The sequence below is a fragment of the Caretta caretta genome, chromosome 1 (genome assembly GCF_965140235.1).
Source record: "Caretta caretta isolate rCarCar2 chromosome 1, rCarCar1.hap1, whole genome shotgun sequence".
NCBI lineage: Eukaryota > Metazoa > Chordata > Testudines > Cheloniidae > Caretta > Caretta caretta.
This window is the reverse complement of record NC_134206.1, coordinates 179,502,109-179,524,861: the sequence shown is the minus strand read 5'-3', so window position 1 is coordinate 179,524,861 and position 22,753 is coordinate 179,502,109. Positions and strand designations below refer to the sequence as shown.

The following is a 22,753-nucleotide window of genomic DNA, read 5'->3' as shown; positions in this document are numbered from 1 at the left end:
GCTGAAGAGATGACTGAATCACCCTTCTTCTCAGACAAGTGGCTTTCTGTGTGTGGATCCAGTGCGGGGTGAATTGGCTCCCTAGTATGCAGCACTGTGAGAAACACTTCTCTGTCCCAATGTTTTCAAAATTCCACATATTCAAATATTGGGCCTCATATTCCTCTCCACAACATAGCATGAAGGGGAGCAAGTCATCATAGATACCTCTCTAGGGCTATGAAAGGAGTAGTGCATCTTCACCACATTCTTCACAAACTCACCCTTGGAAAGAATTGAGGATTCCTCCCAAGAGATGCACTAGTACTCTGGGGGGTTTGAGGTGTTATTCTGGGTTAAGAGTCAGAGAGGAGCCACTGAACATGGCACACGTCCATCTGCACACCACAGAATTCCCAGTGGAAATCCATGTAGGAGTTACTGCTACTGGAAACCATCACTATGGTGTCTGCTTTAGTCCATGAAGGGCAGGGAGTTGGGGCACAGGCAGAGTGCTCAGATTCAATTACTTCACAAAAGTTATGCTCCTAGAAGAGAAAGAGGGCCAAGAGGCCTGCTACAAAGTGGATGAGCATACATGAGTTCTGCTTAGATTTCCCAGATGATCCGCTGGAGCCACTGGTTTAACTGACCACACCTACTTCCCCATATATGCTGCCTCAAACTCCTCCCCTCACAAAGGGAAGACTCAAACAATGTGGCATTTTTTCTGTTTGATGGGTTCATGTATGGGAGAGTAATATGTGGCCCTTTGTTCTCTTAATAGAAAAAACATTATTGTAAAGTAGAGATAATACTGCTGTTAAAAAAGAAAAACATTCAAAGCATGTCTCAGATACCTCAGTCCTCAGGATTTAGATCAAAATCTAGTTTTCATAGTCCAGATTTCAACTTCATATTTCCAGCAATATTATGGGTTTTGATTCACCAAAGATACTCTATTTACACAGGCTTTCTATTGACTTTCAAATGTGTGAATATAATCCAAAGGGAATATAATCCATATATGGAAAAGTTAGCAATGGTACAGAAGTGGTGTGCTAAGCAAAATATGCCTATTCAAAGTGAGTGAAAAAGAAAAAGACAGGCAGATATTAAGATAAATCTGTAACAGAGCAACTCAGACTTGTTTATTGAAAGGTAACTTATACTAACTACAAAACACTTTTATACTTAGTATAAAACAATTCCCATAGCCACACATGATTACATCTTAGAACATATTATTCTCTATCTATGGTACAGAACCAACAGCGTCCTATATGATTATATTCCCTTTGGGAGGGTAAAAATATATCATGTATACAGTGTGTATTTTTTTTAATATGGACAAATGTCCATAAACTCAAAAAAATGTACTAATTAGAGCTACAGAGGGATATCACCACTACATATGTGATATTGTACATTATACAGACAAACACAAGAACCTGCATGTGGTAGTGTTATCCATGTGATTAATTGCATTTTGCATGCAACTTTAACTTCCATATCAGCATTCTGCCCACTTATCCATCTTCCCAAGGACTGCATTCTAAACATCCAGCAACTTCAGATAGCTGCATTTTTCAAAATCAACCTGAATGAGAAATATGTCCTTCTCTCCCAGAATTACATTCACCTGATGTGCAGGGCAGGAAATAGTAAATCCAAGACCAGTAACAACTTTAAGTCTCTCAATTATTTAAGGCTAGAGATGAGAGCTTTATGCTGCTGGGACAGGGAAAGTCCCAGTGGGAAAGTTCTAGCCCAGGAAGATCCCAGGATACTGTATCTTCAAATCATGCCATTGTTAGGTATAGAAAATGGTCTTTAGGTTTCTAAAATTACATTAGTTATTGTGTTCCTCTGTCACTGAACCCTATGTCGTTGGATTCATAGCACCAAGCATATGTGGCTTTACAGATGAGGGAAGTGAAATACAGTGTCAATAAATATTTCTCTCTGAAACATGTTAAAATATTTTTTTTCTGCAAAATACCTAGCCGTTGACAAATAAAATGCTTTCCAACTCATAAGTAAGGCAGCTTTTCCAAACTCATTCCAATATAATTTGTTTAACCAAACCACACCATAGGATGTTGGTATAATTTTTCTGGAGCAGTCTTTGTGCATGTGATTTTCATGTAAACTTGTTTAATCGATTTGTCTGTCCTATGCAGAGTAGTGCAGTGACCAACAAGATGCTACTCATTTGTATATAAAGCTGTAGAAGAATACTGTGTGATATTCTATTTATTTGTGAAATTAGGTGTGACTGTGTGATGAAAAAGTACCCTAGAGCCACAAAGGGGCAGAGTCATTGTTTGATTTCAAGTGATTAATTGTACATTTTTTATGCTTTCTTAATATATTTTAAAAGGAATTTCCTAGGCTTTATGATGAAAAAAATAGAAAATAAAAATTTCATAATGTGCAACTATTAGCTAGATGTGATTGGACTGTTCCATGCCACGTGGCATGCCACGTGCCGGCGGGAGCTACTCTCCTGGAAATCTTAGGAGCTTCATAGTCCCTGTCATGCTAGCTGAGAGCCCCTGCCCCAGTGGAATTTATCCTAGAAGGAGACCTGATAACTAGTGCAGGTGGGAGGCTACACTTCTGTACTTCCTAGCAGGCTCACAGCTAGAGACACTTTTGGCTGGTTGGATGAGCTTGGGAAAGGGAGTTTGGGATAGAAGAGGGTGGCACAGGAGCCAGGGGAGCCACTGAAATTGAAACTTTGTTCACATATGCAAAACAATGTTCATGACACTGAAAAACTTGGCACTGGCCATAGAGAAGTTAGACCAGAGCAGGGTAATCCAGGAAGGAGAGAACAAATCAGACCCAAGCCATCCTGAAAGGTATGGCAATTAGGGTTGCCCAGAAATAAGATATATCAGATAAAAGACCTCGTGACAGAAGCCAAACGACAATATGGTGTTTGAGAGCTCCTTGGAATGGGAGGGCTAGCCTCAAGTCATGTTTGCTAGACATCTTCTGGGTGACCAACACGCCAGAGAGAACCATATATTTATTTGGAAGTTACAAAGGACTTTATTTTAGCATGACCTCGACAACTAGTAGCTCCCAATGAATCTAGTATGTTTTGAAGTGTTTTATTTAGAGTGTATTATTTCAATATTATTCAAGAGTGTTCCTGCATATATGGTTTTTAAACATACAAAGTGATCAGTAGTGCTCTTAGTAGCCTGAGGAATTCTTGCTCAGTGTAAGGATTTGCAATTCAATGCTGTAAATTTGCCCAGTATACCCTGCATGCTATTTGCCATATTTTTATTTAATGAAGCCAAATTTTAAGATATAAAAGTTATCATGGATACCTGTTGCGAATTAATATAATGTATCATTGCTTTAATTGGCTTCTTTACTTTGCAATGGCTAGTATGAACAGGCTTTTTACTGTGTGTCAGCTTCCTTTGTGAGGCTGAGTTGAATCCAAGCATTATTAGAAATCACACAAGAACATTATGCTAATTCTCAATTGATTTTATGATTTAATTCCACTAAACGGTAAGGTATCAAAGAGCTATACATACTCTACATGTTGCAGCGTGTGTGGGCTGGTGAACAGCTTGTGGAAATGGAAACTACAACATGTCCTGAAGCTAATAAAAAGAACTGTTTTTGCTGAAATCAAATCTCTTGTCAGTATGTCAGATGTAAAGATGTGGAACGTGAGTGTTCTTAAGAGCTAGATTGTGCTGTGAGCATGGAGTTTAGAGTCAGGGCTGATGCACAGCCGCACATCCCCAGGGGAACTGATGGGAAGCATGCTGCTTTGGGGAGCAGAATCCCACCTGGAGTCTCCTTGATGCAGTGGGGGTGGGGAGCAAAAATTTGGAACAAGACCTTTAAAAACCAAGCCTCTGCTCACTCCTCATCTGTTCTCACCCATCCCTGCCCCTTTGCAGAGAGGAGCCTAGGGTCTCCCACAACTGCTGTGGCTACTACTCTGGGTGACTCTGCAGGGGTAGAGAAGCTGTGTACACCCTTCTTGCCTCACTGCACAACCATACAAGGCAAGGAAAAGACCTTTCTGTAAATGAATCGTAGGAGATTACTCTGAATCATCTGTGAACAGGAATACATCTGATTAAACAATTGTTCATAACTGTTTTCCAATGTGGGATGCAGAATTTGGTCAATGCATTGACAAAGCTATGCCACACTCTGTGCTCCACAGAGAAGCTTATCCATTTTCACCATATTCATTTAGACTGAGCATAGTGAGAGTAAATTGGGTATAAAACAACCATTCTGATTTGTCAGCATTTCACATCCTTTCTGTACAGGTGTAAGAGATGGGAGGCAATGGAGGATCAGGCCATCTTCATCTAATTGCACTAGCTGTCCTATAGTTGAGAAGTCCTATTTAGGCCATACTTTTTAGTTTAGTATTCGGTGGATGAATGAAGAGAACATAAAATATGTAAATGCACACACACACACGTGTCTCAGAATATCTTGTAAAATAATTCTCAGCATGAATTAGATTCACATTGATTCTCTGCAGAAATACTGGGCCAGAATGATTCATATACTCTGGCTGCTTTGAGCCACTCTGGTGATGAAAATTAGCTGTAAACCGGGCTTCCATCTTTGTATCATACTTATATGTCCCCCATTAACACAGTGTTTGAGTGCCTCATGATCTTGAATATATTTATCCTCACAAAAACCCTCTGAGAAAGGGAAGTGCGACTATCCCCATTTTACAGATGGTGAACTGAGGCACAGAGAGACTAAGGGCCAGATTTGTTATGGTATTAAGGCACCAAAAGATGCAGACAGGAATCTAGTGGAACCCAATGTCAGTTGGGCATCTAGGTGCTTTTGAAAATTCTGCTAGACATCTATCTGCATCTTTAGGCACCTCAAAACCTTTACAAATCTGGCCTTAAGTGACTTGTCTAAGATTATACAAAATGTCTGTAGTGCAGCAGGGAATTAAACTGGGGTTTATCACCTCCCCACTGGTTGAGGTGGGTTTACAGTGTTTTGAGTTACCAGAGTGATTCAAAGCAGCTGAACTTTATAAACTGGCCCAATTTTCAGAGATTTCCCACCCTTCTTTCTATTATCAAGTCATTCAAGGAGAAGTCCTGTGTACAGCTGAAGATCACATGAACAATTAATGATTGACATTACCTTGTGTGCGGACAGGATCTGACATAGGACTGGGGTCACTCAGACCTTGTGAGTTGATTGCTCTCACCATAAACAGGTAGATTGTATTGGGTCGCAATCCTCTTAAAGTGTAGAGTGTTGTCTTTACATGATTAGCAACTGTTTGCCAGCTATTGCTCACAGATTGGCTGCAATGGAAACATGGTTGAAGACTACAGATTAAAGCAAGAAGAAATCATAGAAATATAGCATTGGAAGGGTCCCTGATAGTACAGTTCCTTGCACTGATGCAAGACTAAGTTTATCTAGACCATCTCTGATGGGTGTTTGTCTAACCTGCTCTTAAAAACTTCCACTGACAGAGATTCTACAATCTCCCTCGGTAATTTGGTCCAGTGCTTAATGATCCTTACAGTTAGAATCCTAATGTCTGAATCTCTATTGCTGCAATTTAGGCCCATTACTTCTTGTCCTTTCCTCAGTGGTTAAGAACAATTCATCACCTTCCTCTTTATAACAAACTTTTACATACTGGGGAGAGAAAGGATTTGTAAAATAAGTTGGGTTTCATTTCCTTGCCAAGGTTAACCACTGGGGAAAAAAATAGCAAGATCAATAAAAAAAAATAAAAATGAAGCTGTTCTGCTGGTTTTAGTTAATTCATGAAGAGAGTAGGCCACATTATGAAACAAAACAATAGTACCATAAAAATATTTCAGCCCAGCTGAAGTGAAAGCTTTTCCTAATACATTATAGCCCACTAAAATAAATACTTGCAAAAGGAACAGATATAGAAAAGTGGAAAAGTAAATTTGAATGATAAATGGGGCCCTCTTGAACAAATATTTGAAAATAATAAACCTGTTAAAAGAATAACTTTCTATACTACAGGGTAAATTATGCCAATAAATTGTCCTGCTAAAAGAATGTGTTCTCCTTGAATTAAATCCATATGTAAAATTACTATAGACCCTTTCAAAAACACATCTTTAAAAGAAGAAAAATGCATGAATACATTTTCCTGTGCTTAAGTTTTCAATTGGACTGTTCTATAAACAGAATATAGCACCTTGCATCTGTAAAAATCTCAAGTGTGATTGTTAAAAATAGCTCCCTATGAATATATGGTGATTTTTAGAGTCATCGGTGGGATGTCATTGCAGCTTATGTAAAGTCAAATGGGTCACTATTTTCATATGAATCAAAAGACATATTGGAAGTTACCATTTTTACGGAAAACAATTATTTGCATATTTTAGAAATGGCACATAGATATTTATGTAGAAGGATGAGTAGTCATCATTGTGGCCTTTTAAGCTGTTACTGTACATATTTTATAGATTACCATGCTAACTAAAAGACAAAATATATTTACTCCTTTTCTTTCACTTTAAGACTCTGATTCAGGAATGTACTTAAACATGACCCTAATTTGAAGCACACAAGTAACCCATTGATTTAAGTAACCTACTGAATTGTGGCTTGCAAATACTGTGTGCATCTATGAGGTGCTCAGCACCTCAACTCTGATCAACTTCAGACTTGCAGGATCAAGCTCTAAATGATCAGATGTTTGTTTTTTTAAATGATATATTTTATTCCACATGGTATACACATACTGGAATTTCAAATGGGGTGGTTTGGTTTTTTTTAGGTTCTCCTTTAAGAAGACCAAACATCCCAACATGTTCAAGGTTTAGTGAATACTATTATTAACTTTTTTTAAATCTGGTTTGCCCAACCCTAATTAAACTACCTCCTCTCAATTTCAATGTCAACATTCTCATTTGAAACCCTCAGTGATGATCAGGATTAAGAAAAAAGTAACAGATGAGTGAATGCATAGTCAAGCTATACTTCTGCTGACCTGAAGAAATAGCCTAGTGCTTGTGTAAACTTTCTATTAAGAAATAGGTGGTTAATAATAAAGAGAAATTCTTGAAGATTAAGAATGAACTTCATGCCATCAAAGATAAGGCCTTTAGTGAGTTAATTGAATGTGTAGATATCCACACAGGTACCATCAGATCAGAAGCACAGTTAACACTGGGGTTAAAACAAAATTAGAAAGGAAAGAGATTAAAAGTGGAAATTTTCACATACCTAAAAGCTTCAATGATATATGCACTAGCTGGTAAGCTTCCAGGGGTGCCTGGCTGCCAGGACAAGGTGACACTGTTCTTAGTAACGTCAGTGACCTGGGGTTTGGATGGTGGCCCAGGAAGGTCATTCAAATCGTAATTTTTACTGATTGTTGCTCCACCAGACTCTGTAAGGGGTAAATAAAAAAAAATAGTTAACTTTTATCCTTGACTGCACAATTTGATTTCAAAAAAGGAGAGTAAAGATAAAAAAACTATAAAAATAAATTACAGTAGTCAGCACAATGGCCCCAATTCGTACTGACCTAACTTAACAATAACAACAGAGAGTCAGGTTTACATTTAGAGGCTTATGTTACTGGATGATTGGCTGTAGGTCTTTAGATAAACTTTTGCTCATAAAACAAACCAGAGAAAGCAACAACAATAAAAGAAAAAGGAGGAGAAGAGGCAGGCAGCCTAGTCTATTTTATTTATTTTTTTTAATAACTGGAATAGATTCACCTAAAATGTCAACACATCAGTCAATATAAGGCATGAGAAAGCCCCCAATCCTACAAAAGGATCTCCAATTAGGTAGACTTTTTCACCCCACATGAAGCCCCAGTGACTTCAGTGGGATTCTTTGTGGTCATAAGGACCTTCCTGCATGGAAACAGTTAGTTTGTTTGTACTCCATTTTAGACTAGATTTAGCTCTCTAACTTACCTTGATACTAATACAACTGGTTGTACGATCAATGGAGATTTAGAGCAAATAATACCAAAATCTAAGGCTGTGAAGACATCCAGCCTTTCTACCTAAATCTATATTAGTCTCAGTCCCGGTTCCCTTTAAAACAGATCTGCTATAATACGGTGAACACAAGCCAAGAGAACAACGAGCCTCTGACATGACCTACCTGTCACCTCTAGCACTGCACTCCAAGATGTCTCCCCACTCGAACTTGTCGCCACACATGTGTAAGTGCCAGTGTCAGATATCTAGTCATACAAAAACGGTTAAGGGCATTTTTGACAAATCTTTAACATCAGGTGGCACAATCCTCTCAGCTTTTTTTCTGAATATTTCTTGATGTAAAATAAGAAGGACTTAGCCGACATTGTACACCACTAAAGGACACCAGACATTTCTCAAATAATCATTTAATGGTGGCTTACTTTAGAGAACAATAATAAGATTACTTGCTCTTAATAGTTTCACTTGCTTCCCCCCCCACCACCCATTATTCTAATTCTCATATAGTTAATGCCAGTGGTACAGGGTATGGGTATTACAGAATGGTTAATTTAAAACATGTCACCAATTTTTTTTTTAATATATGAAGGAAGATCCAGGTGAATTCCAGTAAAAATATAATATACTATAGATGTGACTGAAATTATAATTTAAAGTGTGTCTAAATTATTGTGAAATGGGTACAGATTTCTACTTCTCAGAGGAGATTAAGCTTCAGTTTCATAATCCCTGTCTTGATTTACAGTTTCCAATCACAGCAGGGTTGTCTCACCTCCTTTTATTCCTCTGTTGTAGAGAAAGTATTACTATGCAGTTTATCATGTATGGGTCTTTTTAGATGAGACTTTAAAACCAGTCCTGTCTAGTTAGTATGGATATTAAAGTCCTCACGCATAACATTTTCTAAAGGGTAAGGCTGGGTCAGTGGCCTAGGCCAAATTTCCCTCTTCCCTCTCCATTTTTATGCAGAGTGGAGTGAGCTTCTTGATGAGCTGGCAGCTGCCTTTCACACCAGAGGGGTTTCAGTGATGCTGTATGTGCATTTCAGTGGTGCTGTAGTCTGGAGTTTGAGAAGTGTTTGGGGATGAAAAGCATTATAGTCACATAAATGATTCAGATATGCAGAGTTTATCTGGGGAAATTGTTTGTGGTCACATTGACACTATTAGAGTTATTTCCCCGGTCTTCTTTTTATTTATTTTTTTTCTGCCACACTAACTGATTTCCCCTGATGTTTTGTTATTTCTCACTTTGAAGGCTAAGGGATGCTGTGAATGAGACCTGATGTTTGGTCTGGGGAAATCTACAGAGATCAATGGAATACCGCAGTTGGCCAACAGTGTGGAGTCTACTGAGAAGCCCCAAACCTGGTGTGTGTAAAGCATGTTAGCCTAGAGATGGAAATGGAGTTGGGAGAGTGCTGACCCTGATGATATGAGAGAAGAATTATATTCACTGGGGGAAGACTGCATTGGAACATCTCAATGGATATAGGACTAAATTCAAAATGGTTTATTGGACTGTAAGGGAATAGCATGTGCGTGCTCTGTACTATACTAAATTGGAACTGAAATCAATGTGCTCATAGCTTGATTTTCCAGATGGCTGTTGAGGCAAATCAGCAAGATGCGCTTTACAATATCTGCTGATACATATTTTAATTGATTTTGAAGTTTATCGTGTTTGAATCATGTTGGCACTTTCTGCTTCTGACACATTATCGCTGCAGTATACTATTGTTATGGACAGGGCACAACAGGTAATTAGTGATGTAACTATTTAGTAGATTTGTATAAGCAAGGCCTGAATTTTAAGAAGATGCAGCTGCCTTCAGTCAGAAAGGCTCTCTGATAAAGGCTGAAATATTCAAAATGTGAACTGGTTGCTAGGGAAAGACAACGGCACTTGACTGGAGATAGCCTTATCAGCTGGAAGGGGAGTGGTAGAGCATTCTCTGCTGTACTATTTTACAATGTGTTTTATGAGCTGTTGGTTGGGAAAAGGTACCTCCTCATTATGTGGTAGTGGAAACTCTTTTTTAAGGCAAAGTTTCTTAACTGCATTTGTGCATCGCTGTTGCAAAGTGGAGTATGGCACTGGACACTGTGCGTATACTTAGAAGGCAAATACTATATATAAAGAATACTTGGGGTATTCTACTTCTTCCAGGCCATGAAATCAACTACCAGCTATGCAGACTATGAACAGATTATGTGTACCTAGTGAATTTCATATCAGCATGACAATATTGTTTGCCTTTTAATCTTTTTTGCTATTAAAACACACAAAAATGGAGAGAAATCAGACAGTCAATGGCAATTCATTGTTTTTCAACATCCCATACCATCTCAGTGGTGTGGGGAAGGAGGCTTAATTGAATGGGAGATAGGTGTTCCATGTGGGAGGACAGATCATGCCACTGGCAGAAAGACCAAAACCTAACCTCTACATAGCTTGTGGATTAGACACCCACTCCCAATGGCTGCGGCCAACTGGCTGCTTTTAAGGACATGAAGGGAGACATCTGAAAATCTGAATATATGGATGGATTATGATAATCATTAAGCACTTGCCCTCCTTTCCCTGGTTAACACTGGGTATCTGGGCATGCTATGAATAATAAGTAAGCGGCTTTTTTGGAGCAGAGAAGGAATTTTCCTGTCACCGTTGACCTGGATATGGAATTTTTTTTCACTTCCTCATAGCAACCGGGATATTTGGCACATAGGGGAATTGTGTTGATTCACATTCAAGGTTTGGCCTGGGGTCCAGTGTGGTTGCTATGGAGCATGGGCAAGGTTGTGTAGGGGCTCCAGAGTAAATGTCAGCATTGAGCTAAGACGGACCATATCCATTAGATGAATTGCAATGAGCTACCTTGACATATACATTTAACCCTTGTATGCAATAAGGGCAGTCACAATTATTTTGGTAAGATGCTAAAATCCCTATTGGTTGGTTATGGTGAAGGGGAGCTAATTGTAGCCTGCCCTGAGATTGGTCCTGTCTAAAGGACTTCAGTTTGGACCTCCACTGGACTCTTTGTTGCTGTGGTAGCCTTAATGGAAGACTTAAACTTTCCAGTTTACATTAATTCATAAAAGTTGCAGCTTCCCATTTAAACTAGGGCTGTCAAACAATTAAAAATTAACTGTGATTAATCACACGATTAAAAAATAATCACAATTAATCGCGCTGTTAAACAATAATAGAATACCATTTATTTAAATATTTTTGGATGTTTTCTACATTTTCAAATATATTGATTTCAACTACAACACAGAAGACAAAGTGTACAGTGCTCACTTTATATTTATTTTTGATTACAAATATTTGCACTGTAAAATACCAAAAGAAATAGTATTTTTCAATACCCACATTACAAGTATTGTAGTGCAATCTCTTTATCATGAAAGTTGAACTTACAAATGTAGAATTATGTACCAAAAAAACTGCACTCAAAAATAAAACAATATAAAACTTTAGAGCCTACACGTCCATTCAGTCCTACTTCTTATTCGCTAATTGCTCAGACAAACAAGTTTGTTTACATTTGCAGGGGAAATGCTGTCCACTTCTTGTTTACAGTGTCACCTGAAAGTGGGAACAGGCATTCGCATGGCACTGTTGTAGCCAGCATCACAAGATATTTACGTGCCAAATGCCCTAAAGATTCATATGTCCCTTCATGCTTCAACCACCATTCCAGATGACATGCGTCCATGCTGATGATGGGTTCTGCTCGATAATGATCCAAAACAGTGTGGACCAGCACATGTTCATTTTCATCATCATGACTGAGATGCCACCAGCAGAAGATTGATTTTCTTTTTTGGTGCTTCAGGTTCTGTAGTTTCCGTATTGGAGTGTTGCTCTTTTAAGACATCTGAAAGCATGGTCCACATGTCGTCCCTCTCAGATTTTGGAAGGCACTTCAGATTCTTAAACCTTGGGTGGAGTGCTGTATCTATCTTTAGAAATCTCACATTGGTACCTTCTTTGTGTTTTGTCAAATCTGAAGTGAAAGTGTTCATAAATCGAACATGTACTGGGTCATCATCAGAGATTACTATAATATGAAATATATGGCAGAATGGGGGTAAAACAGACCAGGAGACATACAATTCTCCCCCAAGGAGTTCAGTCACAAATTTAATTAACACATTATTTTTTTTAACGAGCATTATCAGCATGGAAACATGTCCTCTGGAATGGTGGCCGAAGCATGAAGGGGCATATGAATGTTTATCATAGTTGGCACGTAAATACCTTGCAATACCGGCTACAAAAGTTCCAGGCAAACACCTGATCTCACTTTCAAGTGACATTGTAAATAAGAAGTGGGCAGTATTATTTCCCATAAATGTAAACAAACTTGTTTGTCTTAGTGGTTGGCTGAAGAAGAAGTAGGACTCAGTGGACTTATAGGCTCTAAAGTTTTACACTCTTGTTTTTGAGTGCAGTTATGTAACAAAAAAAATCTACATTTGTAAGTTGCACTTTCACAACAAAGAGATTGCACTACAGCACTTGTATGCGGTGAATTGAAAAATACTATTTATCATTTTTACAGTGCAAACATTTGTAATAAAAAATAATATAAAGTGAGCACTGTATACTTTGTATTCCGTGCTAAAAAATAATATAAAGTGAGCACTGTATACTTAGTATTCCGTGCTGTAATTGAAGTCAATATATTTGAAAATGTAGAAAAACATCCAAAAATGTTTAATAAATTTCAATTGGGATTCTATTGTTCAACTGCGCGATTAAAACTGTGATTAATCACAATTAATTTTTTTAATCACAATAAATTTTTTTGAGTTAATCATGTGAGTTAACAGCAATTAATTGACAGCCCTAATATAAACCAATATATGGTGTTGAGTCTTTCTTCCTGGTGTTACTGCATTGAGAAGGGTTAAGGAGTATCTTTCTGAGCCTTAAAGGAAAATGGGTATTAAAGAATGAGCCACTCAAGGATCAATAAAAGCTCCATGTCTTTTAAAGTCACACTTAATGCCAGATTTTCCTTTCCCTTGCCAGTATTTCCTTTCTCCTTTACAGATCATGTACCTCTAACAAAGACATTAATGTGCTGGCACGATTCAACAAGTATTTTACTGTTTGCATAACCGCATGGAGGCAGGGATCCCATGAGCTTCTGCCTCATGGACACTCCACAGAAGCCCATCATCAATGCTCTGAAAGTTTGTTTGAAATCACCAAGCTCCCACCTCTAATTGCTGCTTTCTAACACTACTGGTGGATCTTGACTATTCAACCGCACTGTTTAATCCAGCTCTACAGTAAAAATGCATTAACCTTCATGGCCCAAACCCGCCTTTAGCCCAGAGAGGGAGGATAAATTGTTTACTCAAGGAAAGCTAGCATAAATTTTTTAATAAATTCCATTTTGTTCCACGGAAGTTAACAATTCATTTATGATCACTGATGAAATGTTGGCAGAAAACTAAACTGCTGCTCATTTCTTGTTCTTTATAGTTCTGCAGATTCTCTTTTTTTTTCCTGATAAAACTAAGTACAAGCATTAGTGCTGATGAAATTAAATATTTCCTGAAATTATTTTTAAACAATTAATGTATAATATAACTATTTTACCTTTCTGCACCATATGTAATATATATTTGGATATTTTTATGAGTATCTCTATACTTTATATATTATACATAAATACATCCATCTACACAACGTTTAGATAATATTTACTGACAAGGTACAGCACTGTGGCAGCTGAGATACTGCAGATTTTGTTTGTACTCTAAAGAAGACATACTAGTCTTATGTCAGATATCAATGTGATAAATTGTTGGTAAATTTTGTCTTTTGAGTGGCAACCACTCTGTGAGAGTATAAATATATTAAAGAATCAGTCCTCTATCCCTGATCTGCACCGCAGCATAAAGCAGCCAGAAAGCTACTTTAAATGAGCAACTGAGGATAACCCCATGCCACCTGGCTCCTGTCGCTTCCCACAGAGGTCATTCCCCGAGTGAGGAAGGGACGGGTTGGAGCACACAGTACCTGCTGGGACCAGCAGATTTTGAACACAGTCCTGCTTTACTTAAGCAAGGAGTGCCAATGACTTCAGTGTGACAATCAGCATGTGTAAGGGTCACAAGCATGACTACAGGCTACAGGAATGGACTCAATTATATAAGAAAATGTCCTATAAATTTAATTCTAAATCCCTTTGAAAAAAAACATACTTCAAATATATGGTGTTTTTATTTTATTTTAGCTAAAAAGTCATTTAAAATGCTTGACCACAGGCGATCAAGGGACCAGAATTTCATTTCAGATCAAATTTCACATTGACAACTTTTCATTTTGTCTCTTCTCCCTATCTGAATTCCACCCTCCTGAAATTCAGGGCATCTGATTTTCAGATACCTCAAAACAACACTGGCCAGACAGTGTTCCATGCCTTATGCCAAAGAGGGATGCAATACTGCCCTAACCAAGCAGCTGGGGAAACACCAGCACACATAGGACAGAACCAGCATAGCCAGCTGCAGGGTACCTCCCTCTCCCAGGCCCTGGTGCAATGGATTTGGTAAGGGAGGGAGTGGCCAAAGCCTGGCTGCAGTCTCCTGGGAGACAATTATCAGCTGGAACAAATGAGGCTGCTCCAACTTGCAACTTTGAATGAATTGGCATCCAGCCTCAGGATCAAATGAGATGGAGATGGTGACCAGTCCCCCTTCCATCTCCTGCATGGAGTGAAGCTTGACCAGCCCCTACTGCTAGGTACTATGTTCTAATGCATTTTGTCTGAATCCTAATGTATTACCTGAAACGTCTACAGCAGTGGTTCCCAAACTTGCTCCACCGCTTGTGCAGGGAAAGCCCCTGCCGGGCTGGGCAGGTTTGTTTACCTGCCGCATCTGCAGGTTCGGCCAATCGTGGCTCCCAGTGGCTGCGGTTCGCTGCTCCAGGCCAATGGGAGCTGCTGGAAGCGGTGCAGGCTGAGGGATGTACTGGCCGCTGCACCACTTCCAGCAGCTCCCACTGTCCTGGAGCAGCGAACTGCGGCCACCGGGAGCCGCGATCAGCCGAATCTGCAGCTGCGGCAGACAAACAAACTGGCCCGGCCCGCCAGGGGCTTTCCCTGCACAAGCAGTGGAACAAGTTTGGGAACCACAAGGCTACAGCAATGTTAAATCATATCCCCCTTTTTTATTTCTCTGGCAGAGAATTTTGCTCAGTGAAGCTTGCTGGTGAAAGACATTATTCTAAATGGAGGGGCACATGTCAACTTTGAAGATAAGGATGTCTAACTGTTTGATGGGGGCTCCTCACCAGCTCAGTAACGATCCAGTCGGAACAAAGATTCATTTATATTAGTACTCACCCGTAGACTTTTAATCTGCAAAGTCCCCTGCTCCTGTATTGATGTTCTAGGATCTCTGCCCAGGAACGTGAATCCTTCCTTTAACCAGCTAATAACAGGAAGTGGGTCGCCAGTGGCCTTACACTTCAGCAAAGCTGTCCCATCTACTGCCAACGTCTGATTGGCTGGACCTTGGAGAATGATGGGTGGAGGTCTATCTGTCAAAACTAAATGACAACACAACAATTACTGAACCTCTCTACCTTTTAACAGTTAATATCTGTCATGATTAACAGTTAGTATCTGGCATAACAGAATATAGATTTTAAGAAAATTGTATATGATATCCAGGGAGGTTGAAAACGCTAATTTCTGCAATGCCCATTATGCATTCATGCACCCACAACTGAGATGTTTTCTTGGCATATTTAAAAGGGTTGTGCTTAGTTACAGTGAAATGGTACCTAGATGTGAGTTTGCTATAAACAAACACAGAAAGGTTATCACACTTATTTGAGTAAGGATATGTCTACACTGAAATAAAACACCCCCATCTGACGCAGATGTAAATTGCAGCATAGACATTCAGGCTCGAGCCTGAGTTCTGGGACACAGCGTGGGAGAAGGGTTCCAGAGCCCAAACATCTACACTGCTATTTTATAGCCCTGCAGCCTGAGTCCTGCAAGCACGAGTCACTGGCCAGCCGTGGGTGTTTTTTTTATTGAACTGTAGGCATTACTTAAGGTTAGCTAAAAGTTAAGACCCTGGTTCAGGAAAGTACATGCATAGGTGCTGGAACTAGAGCTGCTGGGGGTGTGGCAGCCATAGGTGTCGACTGCATGGGTGCTCCGGGGCTGGAACACCCATGGAAAGAACTAGTGGGTGCTCAGCACTCACCGGCAACCTCCCCCTATCAGTTCCTCTCCCTCCCTCCCAGTGCCTCCCACCTGCCGCAATCATCTATTTGGCTGCGGGCAGGAGGCACTGGGGGGTTGGGCACAGAGTGAGGGTGGGGGCGCTCGAGAGAGGGGGTGGAGTGAGGGCGGGCAGAGGTGGGGCAGGGCAGAGCAGAGGTGAGGCGGGGTGAGGGCAGGGCCTGGGGTGGAGCAGGGGGTCGAGCACACCCTGGCAACTCAGAAAGATGGCGCCTATGGTGGCAGCACCTCTTGGCTTAAAGTGGTTTCCATCGTAATACAGGGTTTACATTTTGATTCAATGGCTCTCAGCACCCCCACTATACAAATTGTTCCAGCAGCCTTGAGCACATGCTTAAGTTTAAACAGGTGTTTCAATCTCATGGGTGTCAAAGTTAAGCATATGGTTAAACACTTTCCTGAAAACAGATGGTCTCCTGAATCAGGGCCTTAGAAAGGCTGATGAAAGCTAAGACAGTTGTCAACCAACCATAACTGTTAGTTAAACATGTGCATTTGATCATGTTTCCCATTCATGTTCAATGTGCAAGTGTTCATCATTAGGAAATAACATCGAACACCACAAAATCTTTCCCTAACTGATCTACCTGATTGCATCATGCTCTTCAGTGAGGAACAGTTCAGATTTAATCAAGCTACCAAATCAAGTCATCACCTTTTGAAACCATGAACTCTGTTATTATTCTCCTAATATTTTACATTTGCATGCTTGAAATAAGTCATAAAATGTTCTTAACAAGTGAGTGCCTCGCTGAATCTGAGCCTTATTCTGCTACTAGTGGGATATCGTGAAGATGAGGTAAATGATCATGTTAACTTTTCTTACAAGAAAATTTTTTCATAAATAATTCTGATGTTCAACCTATTCCCTGTGGCATCTGTGAAGGATAAAAACATAGCTTTGTTGTTTCTGTAAGACTTGTTTATCGAGAGAGAGAGAGTAAGATAAACAAGGGGCTGGATTCTTCATTAATGTCAATGGAGTTATACCATCATAACACCCATCTAACAGAATTGAGAAACAGTTCTCAGATGTTTAGCTTCCATACTGTTATAACTTTAAAACTCTGAGCAGTATGTTTGGCATCTGAATGAAAATATTCTGATAAACAGGATTAGCTCCTGAGCTAGTGTAGGTTTGCATAGCTCCACTGATGCCAATTGAGTTACATCAGTTTACTCCAGCTGAGGATCTGGCCCAATGTACTTAGCATACCATACATGCCTCTGAATGAAACCACAATAAATTGAAGTGTGTCTTAAAGAAATGTGGGCTTGCATTGTGTTGAACTGTTCAAGACATGAGGTCACAGCGTTGTCAAGGCTCCAAAGTACTTTCGGTATACTGTTTAATATATAGGAAAGAGGAGGGCTGATGTAAGCATTTGTTTTTTTATTCAAAATGTTTGTTTTTGGAACTGTAACATCGCAACAACCCTAAAACCTTCTCTTAATCTGGGAAATAAGGCTGATGACTCTACTTGCTGTAATAATACCTTGGGTTGTGATTTCAACAAATTTATTGTAACTGAACATTTAAAATGTGCATCGAAAGCTAATTTAGAACATTTGTCACAGGAAATGAAAACTGCCTTGGAAATTCTGAAATACCATACACTGAATTCAGCTATAACACAGGAACCAGTAGGACACAAGAAAGACACATGGGGATGTATTTTCACCTCAGAGCACATGTTTACATCTCATTAGGGTTAAGCACAGTTACACACAACTGTTGAAGAGAGAGTATGCCCTGTCATTTTAAGAAATAAAAACTCAATCTCAATTTTATGCTGTAATTATAGAAACATGTGTATGGCCCATCTAAGTACTATACCTACAGCAAAAATATATTCAGGTGACAACTAGGCCACATAAGTTTTCATTTGCATTTAATGCAGAGCCATGAGTTTTCAGTTTTCTAGGTGAGTAGGTATAGATTGAAAGAATGAAAACATATAATTGCTTAGGTTGAGAACTATACATCTTTAGTTATTTGTAGCAACTCATTGCCTTGTTTTATGGGTAGCAATATAGGTATTTTAAAAGCCTATTGTTTTTTAGATATTGCTCTTTGGCATCTAATTAGTTTTTTTACTGCCCAAATGAGTAGCTCATAATCTTTTAAATGGGTTTGATCAATAAAGTAATTGAAAGTCTCCTGGCCAGAAGGAATCTTCATTTTCAAGGGTGTTATGGGTGAAAGACTACTACAGGTTTCCATGACACTAAGGCTAAAGGTTAAATGAACACTTAGGATTTCCAGTGATCTATGAACAACTGTATTGTCTTCACTTCTATGACTTGTAAATCTTCTGTAAAATGTTTTGAAATTATCCTGTTTTTGTCAGTTATTTAAATATATAAACAAGATTCCTATGATATAGGTTTTTCAGTGAATCAGGAACTGACACTTGAGCAGAGCTTTGGAGAGATGTTTGTATATGTGTGAGGGTCTATCTATCTCAAAGATGGATAAATACTGTAAAAAGTCAATGAATGGTTGCTCTAATTTTTAGGTGAATTTGTTTTGTCCAAGCACAAACCCTTTTGTTTTCATTTTCTACAAACATGTGCGATTGAGCTATAGTGGAATGCATATTTACAGAAAGTGAACTTCAAAGTCATATGTGCACGCATTCATGGAAATGGAATTTAAAATTAGTATCTACAAACATTCACATATGCATGTAATCTAGTGATGGAAACAATATCATATGCCTTATCTGACCAGTCACAACTAAGCAATACAACTTGAATTTCAAGTAGAGAGAGCTGGATACTCACAGAGAACTATTTGTGACTAATCCATAGAGTTAAAAAACATGCACAGTGGCCAAAAAGATCAATCAATAAATATGAATAATTAATTGATTAGAGGAAATTGAGATTTACTTCTGAATATTCTGTGCACAAAAAAGAGACTAAATTTATGGAATAAATGACTAATTGTGAATTATTCTGTCTATATCACACAGAGACACAGGTAAATGGAAGCTCTTTGTTTATTTGCATGACCTGCTGTTATAAGACTGTGAGCTGCATGCTTACCTTTGCTTTTGAAAGATTGCAGAGACTGTCTCATTTTTTAAAAAATGATGTTACTTTTCCAGATGTGAGTTAGACACTGGATTTATGTGACGATCTTTCAAGACAGTACAAGATTTGAATTTCAAATATATTGAAGGCTCTTAGCACAGTCCATAATCAGCAAAATTATCACTCAACTCAGCACATTTCATCACAGCAAGTAATCTTTTCTCATAGGAACACTTGAGTTAAAAATATTTCCAGTGAAGACGTCTAAGTGCAAAAATGTAACAATTGAAACACTGCTATATATGGTATAATTAAGCACTTGTTTTTCTGCACATGACATATGTTTTCATTCTGTATTGGAATTTCAATTGAATCCAAATTACTCTGGGATCAAACAAAAATGTGTTCAAAATGAAAATGATTCCTTGCCACTATTATTAAATCATTAACCAAACAGAAAAATTCTGGGCTATGAAGTAAAACTGAAATCACCAGCCAAAAACTGGAAAGCTAATGCTTTAATATATGGCTAATATTTGAAATGTTTATATTTTAATATATTTTTAAACCCCGAAATTAAATTTCTCTACTGATAAAAAACATTAACTTCTATAACCTATACTCAGCATGAGCTGAGAAAGAATATTTAGATATTTATGCTTAATTCCCTAATAAAAGGCAATGTCAAAAATTATCTATGACACAGTGGTACCTTTATTTATACAATCACAATTGCAAAATACTCTTTTTGTACATTCCTCATGACCTTCATCCACCCCTCAATACCATAATGAATTCATATTTCTATAAAATAATCTTGTAGTATATTACAGTGAGTGTCCTGACTTTCAGGTTCTGGGAGATATTTGAAGAATGCAGGTTTTTCATTCCTTTAGTCACACAGGCACCATTGAATGCTTTCTTAAGGAATGTAGACTGCTAAGTACCTTTGAATGTAATTAGTTCAACCTGAGTTTGCTTTTTGCCATGGACACCTTAATGAGCTTTTTCTGTTGACTGGCTGCATAAGCTGATGCAGATGCAGAAGAGGTCAGTTATGATTTCTTTTTTCATACAGAGAAATAAATAAAGATTAAGAAGGACCAAAGGCCTTGTCAGTCTAAAGGAAGAATTTCTCATCACTGATATCCTTGAACCTGACTTGCTCCTTTCGGCCCCTGTTGCAGTAAATCTCTGCAACAACAGCAGGTGCAACCATTAACAGCTCAATGTCCTATCAGCCAGTGTTTGTATGTTCTATTTATTCCAATCACAGCCATGGCATTGAATCAGACAGCGCCGTGGACAGATATTAAAAAATACTGCCTTTCCATTAATTTTAAATGACCTTTTAATCTACATGTAAATTTGAATTGTATGAAAATGCATCATTTTGTCATAGAGAGTAAGAGAAAGGGAAGACTTAAGGAGGTCACAGAGCAAAGGTTAGGCTTTAATCTCCTAGAAACTACTTTAAGGAAATGCAGTGCATGCTTGTAAAGATGTAAGGATAAGGAAGAAATTATCTTTCCTTGTCATAAAAATACAGACAGCTTTTGGAAAACAACAGGGAAAAAAAGGCATCAAATTCATGCTCAAATCTCTATAGCGTGTTTCTGAACCTCTCTACCTGTCACTTGCGATGAATATGCTTTTGTGAAAAGCCAGATTATTCAGAATTAGACATCTTTTCAAACTTTCATGATGTAGGCAGGTCTCTGAGGGAGCTGTAATAGTGGATCTGTGCATGTAACAACAGTTTTAAGGGCAAAAATTCGTCGAAGTCTGTCAGGAGATATTTAATGAGTCAGTTACAATAGGGAATAATAAGGCCTGGGAATGAGATGACCTGCTAGGCAAATAGGAATTTCAGCTCCATTTTCTTTAGTAATATAAAGGCACTATTCTGCCCTAGATCCATGAACAGAACTCATACTGATGTTAACAGGATTCATGGGTGCAAATGAAAGGAGATATATGTAGTAAAGAATGCATTTAAGGTATTTTCCTAAAAGAAAATGTTGAAATGACTAGTGACAAATCACACTGTGTTGTAGTATTTGTCAATCTGTCTGATTCCCATCATTGCCGTATCTGAGCGCATCAGAAACATTAATTATCCTTAAAACACTCCTGTGAGGGTAAGGAAGTATTACGGGCCCCGCTTTACAAATGGGGATTTGAGACACAGAGAGACTAAGGGCCAGGGTCCTCAGTTGATGTGCACAGACACAGCTCCATAGATTTAAATGGAGTTATTCCAGTTTTCATGAGATGACGACACGTCCCAAAGTGACTTCCCTAAGGTAACACAAGAAGTCTGCTGTGGAGCTGGGAATTGAACTGAGTTTTCCTGAGGTGCTATTCAGTGCTTTACCACAAAACCATCCATTGCGCATTCTGGATTAGAATACGGGCATTTTAGATTTCAGTTCCACTATATTGAACAGTGTCCTTTAAAACAAATTATATTCTGAGCTGGTGTAGTCCTCCCTTTTCACTGATTGTTTTAAAGAGGTACAAAATTTCATATAATATGCAAACTTGTATTCCATGTTTTTGTGTTCATGTAGAAGACTCTGCACCGAGGTCCTTTTTGCATTATTCATAATTAGTAGAAGCCTATATGTTTGCCGATATGAATTACATGATCTGACATGTCTATATTTACAAATTATATTTTAATTCTTCAGTGCTATTGGTTAAAACAAACAAACAAACAAAAAAACCCCCAACAGAAATCCTGATTTCTCACCATCAGTAACTTCCAGTTGAGCCTTTGCTAAAATGCTCCCAGCAACTGTCAGCGCCTGACAGATGTAGTAGCCTGCATCAGATCGTTGAATGTTGGTAATAGTGAGGTCGCCTGTTGGTGATACGGAATACCTACTGTTGGGTTGGAGAGGCTGGTTTGGAAAGAGTAGATTCTGTAGAGACAATTCAAGCCACATCAGTGCAAAATACAAGAACATTGCTTTTCCCTCAGTCGAGGGCACAGTAATTTTCTTTACAAGGATTATGTATAAACACAAATAAAAAAACACAACTATTTATATAGTATCATAGGTGTGCATAGAGCTCTACAGACACATAATAAGCCAATGTTCCCTGCATGGAGAAGCTTGCAGTTTAAATTAGACACAGCACCACTGAGAAATGATGACAGACAATTGTGTTGCCGGTAGCGGTTGAGGTGTGGAGGAAGATTTCAGCAAATACATGCGGGTGATTTGTTTGTTTCATATGTATCTCATTAGTTCTGAATTTGTTTCACATGTACCTTGATAACTCTGAACTTTATTTTAACAACATACATAGCTGGGTGTTACATCAGGAGGATCTAACACTAGAGTGCACATTAGAAAGCTACCTAAAAGGAATGAATTATGAGTAGTGATCTGAAAGAGCAGAGTGAGATTGTTTGGCAATGAGTACTGTTCCTGGCAAAGGG

The 22,753-nt window shown here is 38.6% G+C and overlaps 1 protein-coding gene across 23 annotated transcripts in view; it reads right to left on the bottom strand.

Moving 5' to 3' along the window:
- The window catches only part of ROBO2 (roundabout guidance receptor 2), a 1,531,972-nt gene that overhangs the window by 106,756 nt on the left and 1,402,463 nt on the right, over positions 1 to 22,753 (bottom strand). For all 23 annotated transcript variants that reach the window (XM_048868811.2, XM_048868637.2, XM_048868676.2 and 20 more), the window contains 5 exons: positions 22,058 to 22,229; positions 15,349 to 15,554; positions 8,137 to 8,218; positions 7,237 to 7,402; positions 5,155 to 5,321 (listed from right to left, as the gene is read on the bottom strand). In XM_048868811.2, the coding sequence (XP_048724768.2) occupies positions 5,155 to 5,321; positions 7,237 to 7,402; positions 8,137 to 8,218; positions 15,349 to 15,554; positions 22,058 to 22,229 (793 nt within the window). The remainder of the gene's footprint in view (positions 1 to 5,154; positions 5,322 to 7,236; positions 7,403 to 8,136; positions 8,219 to 15,348; positions 15,555 to 22,057; positions 22,230 to 22,753) is intronic.